Raw genomic sequence first — 20,565 nt, forward strand, 5'->3', positions numbered from 1 at the left:
TTTTGCTCGGTTGAAGCCAGCCTCATCTACAAAGATGGACTCATGTGGGATTGCATGAGCATCCATTTCCAGTACTCCCTGAAACCAAAGAACAAAAAGTCAATATGGTGTTATCCAGTACACTGGAAAACATGTTGTGTGTAGTGTACTGCAGTCAATATTGTACTTACATCCACATATGCACATCTGAGCTCTTTGTTTTTTGAGAGTTTCTCTGAAAAGTCACCTTATAAAGTTGTTTAAGTCTGATTTGGTTTCACTTGAGAATGTGAGCCAATGTGGACAGACTGACTCATTGCATGTTGCTGAATATGGTGTTGTCTTGTATGATGTGGCTTTGAATTTCACATAATCTGATTTCATTATTTTCCAAAACCAAGTTTACAATGGCAGCTTCCTACCCTGGTTAACATTTGGCCCCTTCCACCACCATGGTAGAAAAACAAACAAACAAAAAAACAAATATATAGGGCTTGGACAATGAAACCTAAAGATATTTCCCCCACAGTAGAGTAAATTGTACAGGAAACTTGTACAGTTAGTGTATGACATCAGCCATTCATGAAGTAAACAGGTGTCACCCAACTGATACACTATGACATGGGGTGTACTACATAGTGTGAAAGAAATGTTGTGCTCCAGTCTAAATATCCAGATGACAGAGGTGACAGTAAAACGGCTTAAGTTGGGCTGCACTCTTTGTCCAGCTTCTCGCATTATCAGCCCTTTGTTGATGACATGATCTACTAAGGTTGCCATGAACTCCTCTACCAGCTCTACCCCTACCTCTCACTCTTCCTCTCATTCTCACCGTCCTTCTTCCTCTTCCTCTCTCTGCAACGCCTTCCATTGTTGTTGTAAAAGAAAGAAGAGCTCACCTGTGGTCTTTTTTATAGTGCTTATTTCCTGATTGAAGTGTTAACAATTTCGCATTCAGGTGTTTAGGCAGGTGGAACTGTCATGCTTTAGTCCGGTTTGGGTGCCTGTCTTATTATTGGCCGATCTTGGCTTTATTGTTTTTATTTTTTGCCACTTGATTATTTTCATTCTTGTTTGGTTCTGATTATACGTGTTCATGCGATCCCCGGTTTGATTCTTTATTGTATTCTTGGTTCACTCATGTATTGTATTTTCGGTTCAGTCATTTATTGCTTTTCTTTATTCTTGAGTCACTAGTTTCATTCATGGTTATCTTTTGTTTGTCATGTATGTATTGGTTAACTGCAGTTGTTTTGCATGCTCTGGTCTTGCTTCTTATTTATCTTCTCTGTCTTATTATTCTTGTTAAGTTCTGGTAGTCAGGAGTTTTACTTTGTTACTATTCATTTTGTGTTCAGTCTTAGTTTAGTTTAATTTTTCACATTCTTTGCATTATGCTTTAGTCACAGGTTTTGCTTATTACCGGTATTTTTGTTTTCTATCTCATTATGTGCTGTTTGTGATTTATTGCTTTTACTTTTTATTAGTTTTTTGTATTGTCTTCTTATCATCAGTCGTATTGATTTTTAGACTTTATTCAGTGTCACTTCTGTTCCACTTTTGTTTATTATTATTGATCTCCTAGTTTTCCGCTTCTTAGTCACTTTAGTTCCTAGTTTTTTCCCATTTTGTTTTGCTCACTTTAATTATTGTCTGCCTTAAGCATGTCACAGTTTCCACCGTTTATTTTCCAGTCACTTAGTTCTTTTGGTTTGTCTACATTGCGTTTTCGTCCCTCACTCTCTCGCACCTGTTCCTCATCCGTCAACCACGCCCCCCTTTCCAGATCCTTCATCCTCATGTGCGTCTTGTTTTCCTGTCACCGCATTCCTTATTTAAACTGCGTCTGTTCACTCCCTCATTGCTCGTTTGATGATTTACATCACTTACCAGCACTCGGTCACAGTCCTGTTTTGCCTAGCCATTTTTTGACTCTGCTCTGTGTACCAGATCCTGCTTTTTGCCTCAGCTCTGAAAACCCAGTTTGCTCGTGTACTGACCCTGCTTGTTTATGACCACGTGTTGTGTCTCGCCCCTGCGTGGTACTTTTGCTCCGCGGACTGCCTTCCTGTTTACTGCACCATTGCCTGATTTTTTACTCATACATCCTGTTTGAGAGACTGCATTTGTGTCCAGCCTCTGTCTGTGCCTCGCCTCCGCTGAGCCTGACAGGAACATAGATTGGCCAATTATCTCATGTAGTGTCATTTTGAATGGCAGTTTTTTGAAATTGCAAACATGTGACTTTTGTCAGATTGTTGCGTCTTATGCAGAGAACCGTGTTCAGTTCATTTAAAAAGTGCCATTTTGAATTGCAAAATGTGTATACAGCAGAAACTGTGTTTAGACTTTTGGAGACTTGAGAGGAGGTTTTGCTGTCTCTGTGTCAGTTAAAATAATTGTGCTATGGATGTCATTTTACTGTGTTAGCAATTGGAAAAAACTTTAACTTGGTTCTTTTTTCAGTGTACGACATAAATAGGATGGAGTGCTTTCTGATCCAGCTGCCCGAATATCATCAGTAATGATTGTTCGGTCTTCCTTGGCTTCTTACTCATCCCTTTCCTCCTCGTCCACCACCTCTCACACAAACTCTTCTTCCTCTGTCTCTCTGTATCTTTCTGTCCATTGCCAATGGAAGCACGTGTGCCACCTATGCACTCTGGACTGGCTTTTATCCACCACCATCATCCATCAGGAGCCGGTGGAGATAGTGGAAGAATAGAAATATCTCTGGACACTCTTTGACACCTCATTGAGGTTCTCCCCTAACACGGATGAATTGCTCAAGAAATGTCACCGGAGATAGTACCTTCTCAGAAAGCTGAAATCATTCAATGTAAACAAGGTCGTTCTCACATTTTATTATGCATTCATTGAAAATGTAATCACATTCTCTTTCACTTGCTGGTTCCATTCCATCACCCTGCAAAACAGAAGTCGTCTGCTGCATGTGGCCAAGGTTTGCTCTAAAATCATTGGGCAACCTCTTTATGTGATCAACTGACAGTAAAAACTGCTCACAAAATATTACATGACTCCACACGTGTTTCTTCAGAGCTTGTGTGGCTCCCTTCAGGACACAGACTTCATTGTCCAGGCTGTCGGACTCAGAGGAGAAAGACAACCTTTATCCCCAGGGCTGTCCAGCTCCTAAATGCTGAACTTTAACCCCCTCATGGCTTGGAATCTCATGTTTGAAGCGCATTTTAATAGCACTTTATTTAAAAGCACTTTATGATCCAGTGGTTTCATGGTCTGTGTATATTGTTGATGGTTGTGTTATTTTATTTATTTATTTATTTATTTTTAAAGTCTTCCAAGCTACTGTCATGCCTTTTTAAAATCACCCCTCAGGGATAAATAAAGTGATTTGATTGATTTTTTTTCCTGCCCAATTTCTTTGATGACATATTAGAAACGTGTGTGTTCAGTTGTGAGTTGTTGTGTGTAAAAGTTGAAAGCTGTATTACAGGTGTGTTCACATTTTGCTGTCTGTGTTTACAGTTTTGCAACACAAGTGTATCACGGTGTGAAAAGTGTTTCATGATTGGGGACGTGTTTAAGGTTTAGCAAAAAAGAGCATATGTGTTTTGCAAATTGTGTCTGAGTACCTGAACAGCATTTAAGGTTTGGCCAAAAGAGTGTTTGATTCTAACAACACTGATTCTGGGCCACTGAGAATGGAGTTTAGTGTTTTAGCAACTGAGGAAAACTGTAATATAGCAGCCGACATCTGTTTTCTATGTGGAGATTTAGTGATGTGATGGCATCCTGTGCAGTGAATGAAGCCCTCTTGGTCTGACTATGCAGCATGAGATTTGTGCATGTGCATGTTCAGCCTATTCTCATGAAAAATTTATTTAAAATGTATGAAAAAGTTGTTGTTGTTCATTCGGCTGCTCCAGGTTTTGTTCGGGGTCGCCACAGCGGATATAGCCAGATCTGCATTGGTAATTGGCACAAGTTTCACCCCGGATGTCCTTCCTGACGCAACTCCAGTTTTACCTGGAGAAACACACACATCCGCTGTGCGCAAAAATTCATATATATTCTTCCATATTTTTCAGAGGGATTTGTACACATCACATGCATTCCTCAGCTGGGAGGCTGTGATGACATCACAGACAATATGGTGGCTTGTTTCTATTTACAGTGGGGGGAATAAGTATTTGATCCACTGTCAATTTTGCAGGTTCTTCCACCTACAAAGAATGGAGAGGTCTGTATTTTGTATCGTAGGTACACCAACTGTGACAGACAGAATCTAAAAAAAAAACAAAAATCCAGAAAATCACATTGTATGATTATTAAATAATTAATTTGCCTTTTATTGCATGAAATAAGTATTTGTAGTAGTCAGCGTTATTTTTTACAGTTATTATAGATGTTTTAATGCTGTAAAACCCCTCACTACACACTTTATACACTTTTCTCAAACAGGCATTAACATTTTCTCACTTTTCTGTCCTGTGTAAACACTCAAAGTTCAAACCTTATTAGAAAAAAAATAGAACGCTTTCCTATAAATAATTATGATGGCTTTTAGAACTTATACATTTAATTTTAATAATCAACCTATGAGGTTGGACACGTAAGAAATTATTAATAGTGACTCACCAGTATTTCACAGTTCTTCTGACTGCGCCTCTTTGTCATGGCTCTGCTCCGCTGTCTGGATTGGCTGATTACTCGGGTGGTATGAAAAATATTACCTGTCTGTGAAAAGGGTGTATTGCTATTTATTCTTTAGTGTTTTATCCAATTATATTGGCGTATCATTTATAGGTATATGATAATCAGTACTTATTTGGACTGTGATATTTATGTGACTGGATCTGAAGATCATAAGTGGATTAAGATCTACTCAATCTCTCGACAGAAGGTCTACAGAAGTGCTGTATAGTTCTGAGATTTGGGCGCTAACCAGTGACCTAAGGTAGTGATTGGATGATTATGGCATGAAGTTTCTTAGTTTATTTGAAATGGGGAATATCACCTGCATTGTGAGAAAATGACAGCTACAACCTCTGGCACAAATTATGGAATCACCGGCCTCAGAGGATGTTCATTCAGTTGTTTAATTTTGTAGAAAAAAAGCAGATCACAGACATGACACAAAACTAAAGTCATTTCAAATGGCAACTTTCTGGCTATAAGAAACACTATAAGAAATCAAGAAAAAAGATTGTGGCAGTAACGGTTACTTTTTTAGACCAAGCAGAAGGAAAAAAATATGGAATCACTCAATTCTGAGGAAAAAATTATGGAATCACCCTGTAAATTTTCATCCCCCAAATTAACACCTGCATGAAATCAGATCTGCTCATTGACATTGACCCTATGCCATGACATTGACCCTATGTGTCTTTTTGCAAGGAATGTTTTTGCAGTTTTTGCTCTATGGCAAGATGCATTATCATCTTGAAAAATGATTTCATCATCCCCAAACATCCTTTCAATTGTCCAAAATATCAACATAAACTTGTGCATTTATTGATGATGTAATGACAGCCATCTCCCCAGTGCCTTTACCTGACATGCAGCCCCATATCATCAATAACTGTGGAAATTTACATGTTCTCTTCAGGCAGTCATCTTTATAAATCTCATTGGAAAGGCACCAAACAAAAGTTCCAGCATCATCACCTTGCCCAATGCAGTTTCGAGATTCATCACTGAATATGACTTTCATCCAGTCATCCACAGTCCACAATTGCTTTTCCTTAGCCCATTGTAACCTTGTTTTTTTCTGTTTAGGTGTTAATGATGCCTTTCGTTTAGCTTTTCTGTATGTAAATCCCATTTCCTTTAGGCGGTTTCTTACAGTTCCGTCACAGACGTTGACTCCAGTCTCCTCCCATTCGTTCCTCATTTGTTTTGTTGTACATTTTTCGATTTTTGAGACATATTGCTTTAAGTTTTCTGTCTTGACGCTTTGATGTCTTCCTTGGTCTACCAGTATGTTTGCCTTTAACAACCTTCCCATGTTGTTTTGTATTTGGTCCAGAGTTTAGACACAGGTGACTGTGAACAACCAACATCTTTTGCAACATTGCGTGATGATTTACCCTCTTTTAAGAGTTTGATAATCCTCTCCTTTGTTTCAATTGACATCTCTCGTGTTGGAGCCATGATTCATGTCAGTCCACTTGGTGCAACAGCTCTCCAAGGTGTGTTCACTCCTTTTTAGATGCAGACTAACGAGCAGATCTGATATGATGCAGGTGTTAATTTGGGAGATGAAAATTTACAGGGTGATTCCATAATTTTTTCCTCAGAATTGAGTGATTCCATATTTTTTTCCTCTGCTTGGTCTAAAAAAGTAACCGTTACTGACTGCCACAATCTTTTTTCTTGATTTCTTATAGTGTTTCTTAAAGCCAGAAAGTTGCCATTTGAAATGACTTTAGTTTTGTGTTATGCCTGTGATCTGCTTTTTTTCTACAAAATTAAACAACTGAATGAACATCCTCCGAGGCCGGTGATTCCATAATTTTTGCCAGAGGTTGTACAATATTTTGGCCAGTGGTGGGCACAGTTCCGATAATCTGATAATTATTGAAGATAATGTTTTCATTATCGGATTATCTTTTTAGATAACTTTAAAAACCGTTATCGGACTAATTATCTTGTGATAAATTTTTGTCCGATAATTTTTAGACCGATAATGTTGTAAATAAAGCTGAACAGCTACAAATATTTATAAAACTTAAAATCAGTTGAGCACCTACCTGTTAAATGTTTCGTAGCTGATGTGTAGTTCTACCCTCTGCAAAACAGAGAAGAGCTGCTTTAAGAAAAAAACACTCTATCCTCTGCAGGCAAAGGAGAATTGATCAACATAACACAACATAATAAAACATAATAAAATGTGTGCACAATATAATAAAATGAGCGCACATTCTCTCCACATGCAAAACATTTTGCGACGACACTTCCAGGGCTCCGTAAAAATGCCTGTTTTTACAAATAAAAAAATGGAATATTTTACAAAAGCACATTTATCTGTAAACACCAACACACAACACACGTCACATTAACGTGTTGGTTTACATAATGAATGACTCAACTAATCAGTGTTTAGCAGAAGAGGCACATTTTACCTAGAATCCTTTGCGATCTGTCTGTGTTTTTACAGAACTTCAGAATTAGTGCATTATTCAACATTAAAAGATATGTTATATTTTAACTTTGTACAAATGATAGAATTGACATTAATGGAATTATTCTATCAGTATTCATTTTATTTATACACCAAACCATAACTCAGCATTGCTTTATTTTCCAAGACCTCGGCTTGACGGAGCGTTGTGACTGGGGAGAAAGCTGGACTTTGCAGCTGCTCACTGCTGTGCTGGAAGCCCTCTGCTGGAGCTTCCAGCAGAGGGCGAGACGTTTAAAGACAGAAGTCCTGGCTCATTGTTTGGGTCTGTTGTCGCTTTTGATACTACCAGAAGTGATCGTGGTGTTAAAACTCAAATTCAGTTTGTTAGTAGTTGCAAATGTACCAGAGACAATACTGGAATTTATCGATTATCTGTAACTTCTGATACATTTTTGGGTGGTTTATCGTTTTATCTTTATCAAAGATAACTTTTCAGTTATCTGATTATCTGTTATCGAAGTTAATTTTTTGGTTATCTGTGCCCACCACTGATTTTGGCCATGTTGTGCTTTTCTCTAGGCATGATCCAGTATGCACGTGATTTAGTGCTTATTACCCTAGCAACAGAAAATGACCAAGGGGATGCCCACATGTTAGTAAATAGATTGTTACTTTGAAGACGTAAGGATGGACTGGTTGTCTGCTTGTGTGGTTGCCATACAGCAGCCAGGAGGGTTGTGTAGTGCAGTGGATGCAGTGTTGTGTGGCACCAGCACACTCAGAAAATGTGTGTTTATGTATATGCGTGTATGTGTTTTTATAAATTGAAAGTGGTAACTGTTTAACTCAAATGGTTTGGAGTCATTATGGACTAAACATGGTGAAAGTGTTGCTTGGTGGAAGGGTTTGATCTTGACTGTTGACTCTGGGGTTTCACTAAATGGTATTGTCTTTCCTTTTTGTTTACTGAGACCATTATGAATGGAAAATGTGGTGGAAAAAAACAATTATATGCACCTGTGGAACTGTGGTACAGAATGTTATTTGGATGTTTTAAAGATACTGGATCCATTCTTGCTACTCCTGTGTGTCAGACTGTCCTTGAAATACCAAAGGAACAGTGAAGACTTATCGATCTTAGCTCTGAACACTTCCCGTTTTTCTGATTTTACCTGTCACAACAGGCGAATTTGTATGGGAACACGGTTTCACCAACAAAATCCACATGAATTATTCAGTGTGGATAGTTTCATCCCATTTCAACTTTAGCAAACTTACAAGAGATACACAGGAAAACCCCCAGTCTTAATTCAAGTCACAACACTACTTTCATGTTTACATGACTCTCACGCTTTGGAGCTTGAAAATATTAACCTTTAAATAGTGCTGAATATCTGACACTGGGTGTATAAATGTATGATATATGAAAGGGTATTTTCAGCACTATAGACAACACCACTAAAAACACATGTTGCAAGAAATTGTCATGTGCATCGTGATATTTTTAACATCAGTTTTTGCTGTGTAGCAGTGAAAATGCTGAAAATGGTTTTCTAATCTTACAGTAAAAACATTGTACAACCTGATTTTGTTTGTTGTTTGAATTAAAATGGACAAAATTTGCACACTGGTATAGAGCTCCCAAAATCTTTTAATTGACTAAAAAAGCAAACACAAGTTTCGACCGTGAGGTCTTCTTCAGGCAACTGTAGAAAAGACATGGCAGAAACAGTGTATTCATAGACATTTTCAAGCTGTGTAACAATTCATTTAATTTTGCTGAGTTTCATCATCATAACAAAGTTAACCTAACAATTACACGTCTTAATGCAGTTCAGCTTATATGATCAGTCGATTTCACTGTCTATTCATGACTACGACGACGGAGCGTGTTTGTTTTTTTTTTCTATTTCTCCTCCCCTTTCTGTGACAACCAATCACAGATCTTAGAGTATAGCCCGACAACAGGCCCGGCTATGAATTGAGCCGGATACTGGCCTTCATTTTGGAGTGAGATTTCCCACTCCTAAACAACCAATAGGAGAGCAGCGCTGGAATTCCCTCTCCTAAATGACCAATAGGAGAGCAGCGCTCGCGCCACATCAACGTGAGACTGACACATGGGCTGACGTCAGCGTTTCTGCCGCCAACCAATCACAGGCTAGGAGAGAGAAGCTAGTATCTGGCCCAATTCAGGGCCGGTTGTACTGCATCATACCTAGCAGCGGGGTCAACCCTACCTCCTCACAAAGATAGGTGTTTCTGTCTCCTCCTTGCTCAGACAGCTGCTGGCTCACTCTTAGGCTAGGATTCCTTGCCAGGAAATTTTAGGCTAAGTTACGAGCTCTTTGAAAGGACATTGGGTTGCTTCGCTGATACGGGCCCTGGTCTCTACTCAGTGACCTAAAGTGGCAACTGGATGTCTTTGGCACTGGGTCTCTCTTGAGGATCCTGAGGTATTGCTGGAATGCTTTTGTGTCAAATGAACAATTGCGTAGGGAAACTTAGATGAGGCATAGTGCTTGCATCATCAGAAAACATCATCTATGACACTATGGCCACGTGGTGCATTTGTTTGTGCATGATCCAGTTGTCTCAGTGTTGAGGACCCCAGGAGATGGAAAAGGCCAAGGGGAGGCCCAAATATCAACTGGCTGTGGCAAATAGATAGCTACTTTCAAGAGGTGGGGATGGCCTACCTGGATTATTGCCAACCAGGACCTCTTCTTTTCGTGATTCTACCATTATGGGTCACCAAATTTTAGTCTGTCCTTTTCATCTTTGGCTGTCATGCAAACCACCTGCATATCCTCAGTCACTGCATGCATAATCCTCCCCTTTGACTGTCAACTTCTCCTCCTTCTTGGCAGATCCATACTTCCATACTGCATCCTTCTTCCAATATACTCCATGCCCTACCTCTGCACATATCCAAACCATTTCAATCAGGCCTCTCAAACGTCCTCTCCAAACTATCCGACCTGTCCTGCCCCTCTGATATGTTCATTCCTAATCCTCTCTATCCTTGGCCTTCACAAAAAAGCTGCAGCAACTAAGCTCTGACATCTGTAGCTCAGCCAACAATCATTTTGTCAGTACCACACCGATCAGCATGGAACTGACAAATGTACGTGGTACATGGTAAATGCCTCCTGCAAATTTTTAGTCCATGAACCAGTAATCACTTATGACTTAATCAGTACCACTTCAGGGGACTAAACGACACTTACAATGCAGCCTCAGTATACCATGGCCTTCACAAAAACATGATTCAATTCAATATGATTTGAGCATTTTTAAATTTTAACCCCAATATAATTCTTCATTTACTCATTCTTGGCTATAGCTACCACCCTGGGATGGCCAGGGTACATATTTATGTAGGTCAAGGAATACTGAGGGTGGTTGGTAAGTGTTGTTTAGTCCTCTTAAGTGGTACCTAAAATGTGCTTGCCCTATGGACTTTTTCCACCAACTCCACCTTGCCTGAACTTTCTTCTTTACCCCATTGCAACATCTGCCATTGCATTGAACAGTTGACCCTAAGAATATAAACTTATCTACCTTCATTCACCTTCTCTCCAGAGCATAGCTTCATGCTTGTCTCCACCCACTGTCACGATATTCCACTCTCATAGTAGCCCATGGCAACCACATTGTAGAACATTGTCCATTGTGAAAGTGGAAATAATATATGCTCACCCAGTTAACTTATGAACCCCTTGATGTCTTTGTTTTTGTGGTCCGTTCACAAGTTTAATATTTTTTTTTTCCCCATTTCAGGTAGAAAATCTTGTGGAGGCAGGGAGAGATTTTTCTTTGAAAAGCAACACAAGAGCCCTGCAAGACAAGAGCCCTGAAAGAAGAACTATGTTTTCTGGAAGTGACCTTCAGATTACAGAGTCTGGAGACCAGCTCACTCCCCCGGGGAAAAATGGATCCCAGCAAGTTGTTTCAACATCTGCCAGTCATACTGAAAGATGAATGGAAGGTTTAGAATGTATTCTATTTAACACGAAAGGCATGAATTTAACATAATTAACCTTATGTTAAATATTCAGATTTGAAGATTGATGCACAGATAAACACTAACAACATTTTTTTTTCTTGATTTACACAATTCATTATTACACAGAGAAATCTACGAGGAGTTTGAGTAATGTGTATGTGTAGAAACAGCTTAAACACTTGACAACACAAAACATTTCAGGACTGTTTTGATGTAAATACATTTTGTTTTCAATGAAACAGAAAGAAAACTACACTTATCAAAGTGCACTACCAGTATGCAAAGTGCAATATATCTCAGTGAAAGCAGCACTCATTTCTTCATCTTTGATTCAACAAATAAAAAAGTGATATCTATTATAACACATTAATATACTATATAGAAAATTCTGTATAGAATTCTGTACAAAAGAGAAATATTTATCTTGGTTTTCATATATATATATATATATATATATATATATATATATATGGAGCATAATGACATGAAGATCTTCTTGATAACATTTAAGTATTTCAAGATAAAAACTGGCCTTGGAAAGTTGTGGTCAGAGTTCAGATGCATCACAGAGAATAAAGAAGATATTTTCATTTCCAACACAGTGGACGATTGATTTCAATATACAAGTGACAAAAGCTTACAGAGCAGTCTCCCCAGCTTTAACTCGTTACTGACACCAGCCCTGTGGCCACTACATTGTGGATCTTGCCCTGCAGGATGTTTACTCTGTTAAATAAAAAATATATTCAATAGCAATGCATGGCTTGACCTTGAATACTGTCTCAAATATAAATTTGAATCTAATTTTTCATGTGCATGGTATATTGTCAGTGAGTGGCAGGAAAGTCTCTGGGACAAAGCTGTGAATGTCACAAGATACAAATTGCTATGCAAAGGTCATATTTATGGTATTCACAGGAATGAGATCTTTTTAGTTACGCCACATTAGTAATTTTCACCAAATGATTGAAAACCTTTACAAAAATATCTGAAGAAACTGATGATAAAGTGTTGAAGGTCACCGCCACCCACTGCTTTCACTATATTGTAGAACTCAAAGATGTTTATTCTGTGGCTTTCAATGATACATACATACTACATTTAATTCACTAACATATGTATTAATGTGTATCTTGAAATGTATTGTATTTTTACCTACGTCAAGGAGGTAATGCTTTATATCAGCATTTGACTGTTTGTCAGCAGGATAACTCAAAATATAATGAATGGATTTCATTTAAATTTGGTGAGGAGATAATTTTTATATAATAATAAATGGTTATATTTGAGAGGTAATCCAAAATATAGTCTAGAACTGAGAGTCAGATGAATGTTTGGCACATAGCAACATATAAATTCAAATGCTGTGAGGGTATGTTGATGAAAGTTGGTGAGCAGATGGATAATATATTAGAATGTGAGGGTTTTTTTTATTATTTTGCATTTGATCTGGAACATATTTTTGTTAGGTATGTGGCCTTGATGGAGGTACCTGAGTTTTAGTGTCTTTTAGTTACATGAATTATTAGAGAGTTAGTGGGCAGGCAGTCTGCTCCGTATCTACCTGATCCCTGAGCTGTGTATATTTCTGTGTTTCACTGCAGTTCCACCAGGCAGGAAGGGCATAAAATTTGTGCCAATGCCCAATGCGCATCTGTACTGGATCCATTGTGGTGACCCTGAATATCTGACAGCAACCAAAAGTCAAACTTTTGAGAATTCATGGCCCACATTAATACGTCAATTTAAGTGCATTGGTCGACAATATCTTGTATATTTTTCTCTGTATATTGTATATCTTGAGCCACATTCAAACTGTTGTTAATTTTTTGTTTTATGTTTTAGTCTAATATACATGCCTGATGATGCATAAGATACGTATTGTGATGATAGTTACTTGGTCAGAAGCTTTTAAAATTATTATTTTTAAAATACATTACACACAAACTGTGTTTTTGAATTAGGAATTCAAAAAAATATATTTATGTATTGCTAGAATGGCTGCTTCAGAGTGATTTTAGAACCAATGGATAGAGCTTCTGGATATCGCTATTTTAGAATTTACAGCTATATATCTATAAAATTGTACATTGTTTAATTTTCAATAAATTCTTGTTTCATTTAACCAACCCGTTGTATGTTCGGTACTTGTTGGGACAGAGGTAGTTTGTGCACTTCTGAGTCCAAAGGTGAAGTGGTAAATCATGTTATATCTTTGAAGACATGCTCTTCTTCAGACATCAAATGTGGTAACCATAATAAATTATTGTCAGTTACATTTCACACTTTGTGTAAAGCTTAATACTTCAGTCAGTGTGGGGAAACATTGAATAAAACAACAATCTGTGGTCATGTTTATATGCAGTGTCCTTTCTCTTGCTTCTTTTTAAATGGCTGTCAGCTGATGACATCATCCCTCCAAAGTATGGGGAGATATACACTCAACAAAAATATAAATGCAACACTTTTGGTTTTGCTCCCATTTTGCATGAGATGAACTCAAAGATCTAAAACTTTTTCCACATACACAATATCACCATTTCCCTCAAATATTGTTCACAAACCAGTCTAAATCTGTGATAGTGAGCACTTCTCCTTTGCTGAGATAATCCATCCCACCTCACAGGTGTGCCATATCAAGATGCTGATTAGACACCATGATTAGTGCACAGGTGTGCCTTAGACTGTCCACAATAAAAGGCCACTCTGAAAGGTGCAGTTTTGTTTTATTGGGGGGGGTGGGTGGGGGGGTGGAATGTTGGTCCACTTCTCTTCAATGGCTGTGCGAAGTTGCGGGATATTGGCAGGAACTGGTACACGCTGTCGTATACGCCGGTCCAGAGCATCCCAAACATGCTCAATGGGTGACATGTCCTGTGAGTATGCCGGCCATGCAAGAACTGGGACATTTTCAGCTTCCAAGAATTGTGTACAGATCCTTGCAACATGAGGTGATGTTCTTGGATGTATGACACAACAATGGGCCTCAGGATCTCATCACGGTATCTCTGTGCATTCAAAATGCCATCAATAAAATGCACCTGTGTTCTTCGTCCATAACAGATGCCTGCCCATACCATAACCCCACCGCCACCATGGGCCACTCGATCCACAATATTGACATCAGAAAACCGCTCACCCACATGACGCCACACACGCTGTCTGCCATCTGCCCTGGACAGTGTGAACTGGGATTCATCCGTGAAGAGAACACCTCTCCAACGTGCCAAACACCAGCGAATGTGAGCATTTGCCCACTCAAGTCGGTTACGACGACGGACTGGCGTCAGGTCGAGACTCCGATGAGGACGACGAGCATGCAGATGAGCTTCCCTGAGACGGTTTCTGACAGTTTGTGCAGAAATTCATTGGTTATGCAAACCGATTGTTTCAGCAGCTGTCCGAGTGGCTGATCTCAGACGATCTTGGAGGTGAACATGCTGGATGTGGAGGTCCTGGGCTGGTGTAGTTACACGTGGTCTGCGGTTGTGAGGCTGGTTGGATGTACTGCCAAGTTCTCTGAAACGCCTTTGGAGACGGCTTATGGTAGAGAAATGAACATTCAATACACGAGCAACAGCTCTGGTTGACATTCCTGCTGTCAGCATGCCAATTGCACGCTCCCTCAAATCTTGCGACATCTGTGGCATTGTGCTGTGTGATAAAACTGCACCTTTCAGAGTGGCCTTTTATTGTGGGCAGTCTAAGGCACACCTGTGCACTAATCATGGTGTCTAATCAGCATCTTGATATGGCACACCTGTGAGGTGGGATGGATTATCTCAGCAAAGGAGAAGTGCTCACTATCACAGATTTAGACTGGTTTGTGAACAATATTTGAGGGAAATGGTGATATTGTGTATGTGGAAAAAGTTTTAGATCTTTGAGTTCATCTCATACAAAATGGGAGCAAAACCAAAAGTGTTGCATTTATATTTTTGTTGAGTGTAGTAGATACACAGGTTATGATTTTGCTTATATTTGAATCACTTCAAATCATGCTGCAGTATATGAAACCAGTCACATATAATGCTTCATCTTGACCATTGAGATGGGAAATGCAGATAATTACAATTTTTGGGGGGTTTTACCCTATATCAGAAAACAAGTTGACATTTTTTTTTTATCTCCAATATCTTGGGTACTGTAACCCATTCAAACAATAGTTGTGTTAATGGTGTAATCACTTTCAATTTTCCTCAAAATTAATTTTGTGCAGAAATCAATCTAATATAAAGTGCCTTTTTCTGTGGTATATCATAAAATTATACCTATACCCCCGTCATACATAGCCGGAATCATGCAGAATGGCATCGCAGGTATGAATCGGCGCACATCAAAAAAGTGTCGGTTTTCAATTTCAAAATGTTCTGACAAGCATCTGCAGAAGTCGACACAGTTGGTCAAAACTGGCCGAGTGTGACGCACATGTTCAAAACTCTCTGAGCGCGGCCAAGATGGGACACCTATCCAACGGCAGTCTGAATACATTTGACCGTAATTTACATATTCTGAAGGCGGCATAAACAGGATCCGAAAGGATTTGAGCACGTATGAGGGAACCTCGAGATGGATCAGGCATGGCAAAGCCTGCCGGCATGACCTGCACTCCCCCCGCCACTCCGAAGTTTAGCCGGCAGTAAAACTGTCCACTGACAGCTGAGCACATGCACACGTGTGGCGGCTTATTATGAAAACACACACATACAATAAGCGGCCATTTCCTCATGTCAGCACTTTTACGCACACACATGCATGTGAGGTCAGTGAGCCTGGGAAAAAGAGGATGAGCGAAGGAGTAATTGAATGGGATGGACACATATGGCATCCATACATTGGTTGTTCTTTGATGTCCAGTACAGGTCCTGTGCAAAGGGAGTACAGAACACTCCGGTTTCCAGACATTTGGACATTGGGCAGGCAGTCTGCAGCGCTTTTTATGGCCATCTGACAGCAGTCTGTGTCGCCTACATACGTGGTTCATATGTGCCTTGTGGACAAGGCAGTCTGTCTGCGTTCTGACAGAACTGACTGCGTCAGGAGGAAAAGAGGTGGCTCTGGCACATTGCTAGAATGGCTCTGGCATAGCAAGAATGGCTCTGGCACATTCTTGCTATGGAGCTTTAATTTTATTTCAGCTAAAGAACTTGAAGGGGTAAATTGGCAAATATAGTCAGTTCGCTTTATAATATTTTGCTGACGATTTGGAAGAAGTGCATGTGTAATAATATCAATGGAAACAGGGAACTCAGAATTTCTGACATACAACTGCAAAATATACGAGGTCTATTAGAAAAGTATCCGACCTTATTATTTTTTTCAAAAACCATATGGATTTGAATCACGTGTGATTACGTCAGACATGCTTGAACCCTCGTGGGCATGCGAGAGTTTTTTCACGCCTGTCGGTTACGTCATTCGCCTGTGGGCAGTCTTTGAGTGAGGAGTCGCCCACCCTTTCGTCGATTTTTTCATTGTTTATGAATGGCTCAGAGACTGCTGCTTTGTTTGATCAAAATTTTTTCAAAACTGTAAGGCACAACTGAGTGGACACCATTCGATAAATTCAGCTGGTTTTCGGTAAAAATTTTAACGGCTGATGAGAGATTTTGGTCTGGTAGTGTCGCAGTAAGGACGGCCTATGGTGCCTAACGGCGATCTGCGCTTCGAGGCGGCAGCGTCTCGCCGTTTCAAGTTGAAAACGTCCACATTTCAGGCTCTGTTGACCCAGTAAGTCGTCAGAGAACAGAGAACTTTCAGAAGAAGTCGGCATGAGGAGTTTATTCGGACATTCCATTGTTAACGGACATTTTGTAATGAAAGAACGTGCGGGCAGAGTCGCATGTCGGGCTGGACCCGACCGCGGGGGGTCGCGACAGGAAAAACACCTCCGTTGGAAACCTTAACAGGCAAGTTGGAACATGCCCAAGCTGTTGAACAATTTCTCAGTTACTCACTTGTTGAAAGCCATCAAAAGCCGCCTGAATTTTACAAATGGTTTTCAACACAGAGGTGTTTTTCCTGTCGCGGCGCACACAGATTTGCCGAGTCGTCACGGAAACGACTCGGCGAATTTGCGCGCACGTCTTTCATTAAAAAATGTCAAACAGTGGAATGTCCGCATAAAGTCCTCATGCCGGCCTCTTCTGAATCTTCTCTGTTCTCTCACGACGTCCTGGGTGAATAAAGCCTTAAATTAGGATGTTTTCAGGTCGAAACAGGCCGACGACGGCGCCTGGAAGCACTGCGTGAGGTCCCGCTCCATGGGAAGTCCTTACAGCGACAGAAACACCCCATAATCTCTCATCAGCCGTTAAACTTTTCACTGAAAACCAGCTTAATTTCTCGAATAGTGTCCACTCGGATATTCCTCACAGGTCCAGAAAAAATTCAGATAAAGCAACCCGCGCCGTCTCGAGCAGCGTGTGAAACAAAGTAATTCAGTCGAGAGGGCGGGACCACATCTCACTCAAGGCCTGCCCACAGGGAAATGACATCACCGACACGCGTGAAAAAACTCACGCATGCGCACGAGGGTTCAAGCATGATTGGTGTAATCGCACGTCATTCAAATCCATATAGTTAAAAAAAAAAATAAAAGTGTCGGTTTCTTATCTAATAGACCTCGTATATATCTAATAAAGCTTTGATAAAATGTTAGGCTTCCTGAATTAACATATTCATTGTGAATTTCTCTCAAGCATATTTTGACGTGATTCCAAGATCAAAGATGCCTCTAAGTGTTAGGAACCTTTACCTGTAAGTGGAACTGCAAGGCCACCTGTCACATCACATCAACAATGGCAGTTTGTAACCAAATGATATATCTTTGTAGCTTCTAGACCAATTCAAACACTAGACTTCTCAGTCATGAAACCAATGGTCTACCAGATCAACCAAGGGGGAATCTGCACTAACAACGCTTATATATTCCAGTGGTTCCCAAGGAGTCTCTGAAGAGCCTTAGTACCAAAGGTACCTAATTTTCACCTTAGGTCACTGGTTAGCTTCCATCAGGAAGCATGAAGACCCTAAAGTCCTCTTGAAAAGATATTGGCATTGCCAAACACCTCTACCAAGTGACCTCATGACTCCACAAGCTCTTCCCAGGTGTATCCTCGTCCCAAAGGTGGAGTCCCCAGACACATGAAGGTTACTGCTGAAATTGGAATGATATTAATAGAAGTACATTTTTTAATGCAAAGCGCATTCTGAGTCAATCCAGCACTTCCAAAATCTGTGCTCACAACCACTAAAGAATACTGAATTTTATGAGCTTCACAAAATGAATTTACGATGGCACAACAACTGATTGGAATGCATGGCACTGAACGCTCCGTATGCACAGCCTCTAATTAATAGACTGTTTACCGTCAACACATTAAACACCAAACACACTGTAAACACATTATGTAAAGCAAGAAAATGTAAATTTCTCCATTAAAACCATATTGTTTATCTGCCTGATCTATATCCTGTTTATTTACTCCTAATTTCATTTAACTTTGCATTGCAATTTATGTAACCATTTCAATTTTATTTGCTTTCCAGCTCAAATCACTTTCGTTTTACTAATGATGGACACATGGGATGATATGCATCAAAGAATGACAGATGCAAATGTAGGAGGTGGTATCAACGACTAGTACATACTTTGTGTCTTTTTAGAGAGTTATAGTCTTGTATGCTGCTCCCTTCCATACATTTATTCATTTTCTGATGCTTATTCAGGCCCTGAACACAGTGGCAGTAGACAAGCAGTTCACCCCACACTTCTCTTTCCTTGGCCAACTCTTCCTTGGGAATTCCAATGTGTTTACAAGACAGCTGTGTATTATAATTCCTCTAGCATGTCCTGGGTCTTCCCCAGGGTCTTCTCCCACTTGGACATGCCTGAAAGGCCTCCCTAGGCAGATGACAAGGCAGCATCTTCACCAGATGCCTGAACCACCTAGGGTGGCTCCTTTGAATCTGAAGAAGCAGCAGCTGTATTTTGAGTCCCTCCTAGATATTCAAGCTTCTCAACCTGTCCTGGAGTGTAAGCCCAGATATGCAGATGGAGGAACCACACTTCTGCTGCCTATAACTGTAGACGTTCTTTCAGTCATTACTCATGATAATGATCATAGGTGAATTGAGATTCTGACTGTTTGGCTCACCTCTTTCTTCATTATGATTGAGCTCACGCTCCATCTTAAACCCCCTCGTGGACAAGACCCCAAATACACTTAAATTTTGCCACTAGGGGCAATAACTCTCCCCTGACCCATATTCACTCATTTCTGACAGATGATCATGGTCTCAGATTTGGAGGTGGTGATTCTCATCCCAGTGACCGCAAACTCACCCAGTGCACATCAGATATCACAGTCTGATAAAGCCAACAGAACCACATCAACTGCCAAAAGCAGAGATGTAATTAGGAGATTCACAAACTGGACACCCCTTGAAATCTGCCCCTTGAAATCTTTTCCATGAAAATCACAAATGTGATTGGTGACAAGGGGCAGCACTGATGGAGTCAAACACCTACTGGGAGCCGGTCTAATGTAATACAGAGAATGTAAACACAGTTCCAACTTTGGTGCTCCTGATCTTTAAAAAGGGGGACAAGAGGGTGTGTTCCAATTATAAATGAACCATACTTCTCAGTCTCCTTGGGAAAGTCTATGCCAGGATATTAGAGAGGAGACGTTAGCTGTTACTCAAACCTCAGATTCAGTAGGAGCAATGCAGTTTCTGTCCTGGTCATGGAATGGTGGTCCCAAGAGGGACCCATAAAGAGTGAATTTTTAATGATGAGGTTGTCTTCAACCTGGCCAGAACAAAGTACCATATAAGGGACATCATTGGGTCAACCAGCAATTGTCGATGTTCCTGGACAGAGTAGAGGAAATGTTTTGTGTCCTGCAAGTGGATAGAATGGCGTCCTTCATCATCCTGCTAATTTCGATTCCTATAACCCAGAAAATGTTACATTTCTAGATACACTTTACAAGAAGATCAGTTTCCATCAGGATACTTTGACTTGCAACCTGCTCACCATCCACAGTTCATTGTTGTCTTCCTCTCCCCATAGTCTCCTTTTCTTACTCCTATAGAAGCATGCCTTTCAGCATGGATCATCATTAGCAATCATGTGCACACTTGACTTTTGTGAATGGAAGCAAAGAAGTGTGTGGTGACACTGAAGCCATGCTTTCAGCATGACTTCCCTTCCTGTTTATTTGAACTTCGGGGACAACTGGATTAAGTGATGTTTGTTAAAATAAAATAATGACCCCAGGGAAACAAAAAACAAAAAACAGATGCATTACTTTACTAATGACTTTCAAAGCCTAAAGTGACATTGCAGAAGGTTACTGAGTAGATGGCGCCATTTACATCTGGAGGTTGACTCATTAGAATGGTGTGATTGCTTGGCTAATTATAAACATGCATTGTCAGTAGCTGTGATTACTAATTTATT

General features: G+C 40.0%; 1 protein-coding gene across 3 annotated transcripts in view; it reads left to right on the forward strand.

Moving 5' to 3' along the window:
- Positions 1-11,789, forward strand: part of mlip (muscular LMNA-interacting protein) — a 74,621-nt gene extending 62,832 nt beyond the window's left edge. For all 3 annotated transcript variants that reach the window (XM_034185190.1, XM_034185189.1, XM_034185191.1), the window contains exon 12: positions 10,871-11,789. In XM_034185190.1, coding sequence (XP_034041081.1) covers positions 10,871-11,071 — 201 coding nt within the window. In that variant the 3' untranslated portion in view covers positions 11,072-11,789. The remainder of the gene's footprint in view (positions 1-10,870) is intronic.
- Positions 11,790-20,565: the final 8,776 nt, after the last annotated feature.

The sequence above is a fragment of the Thalassophryne amazonica genome, chromosome 13 (assembly GCF_902500255.1).
Source record: "Thalassophryne amazonica chromosome 13, fThaAma1.1, whole genome shotgun sequence".
NCBI lineage: Eukaryota > Metazoa > Chordata > Actinopteri > Batrachoidiformes > Batrachoididae > Thalassophryne > Thalassophryne amazonica.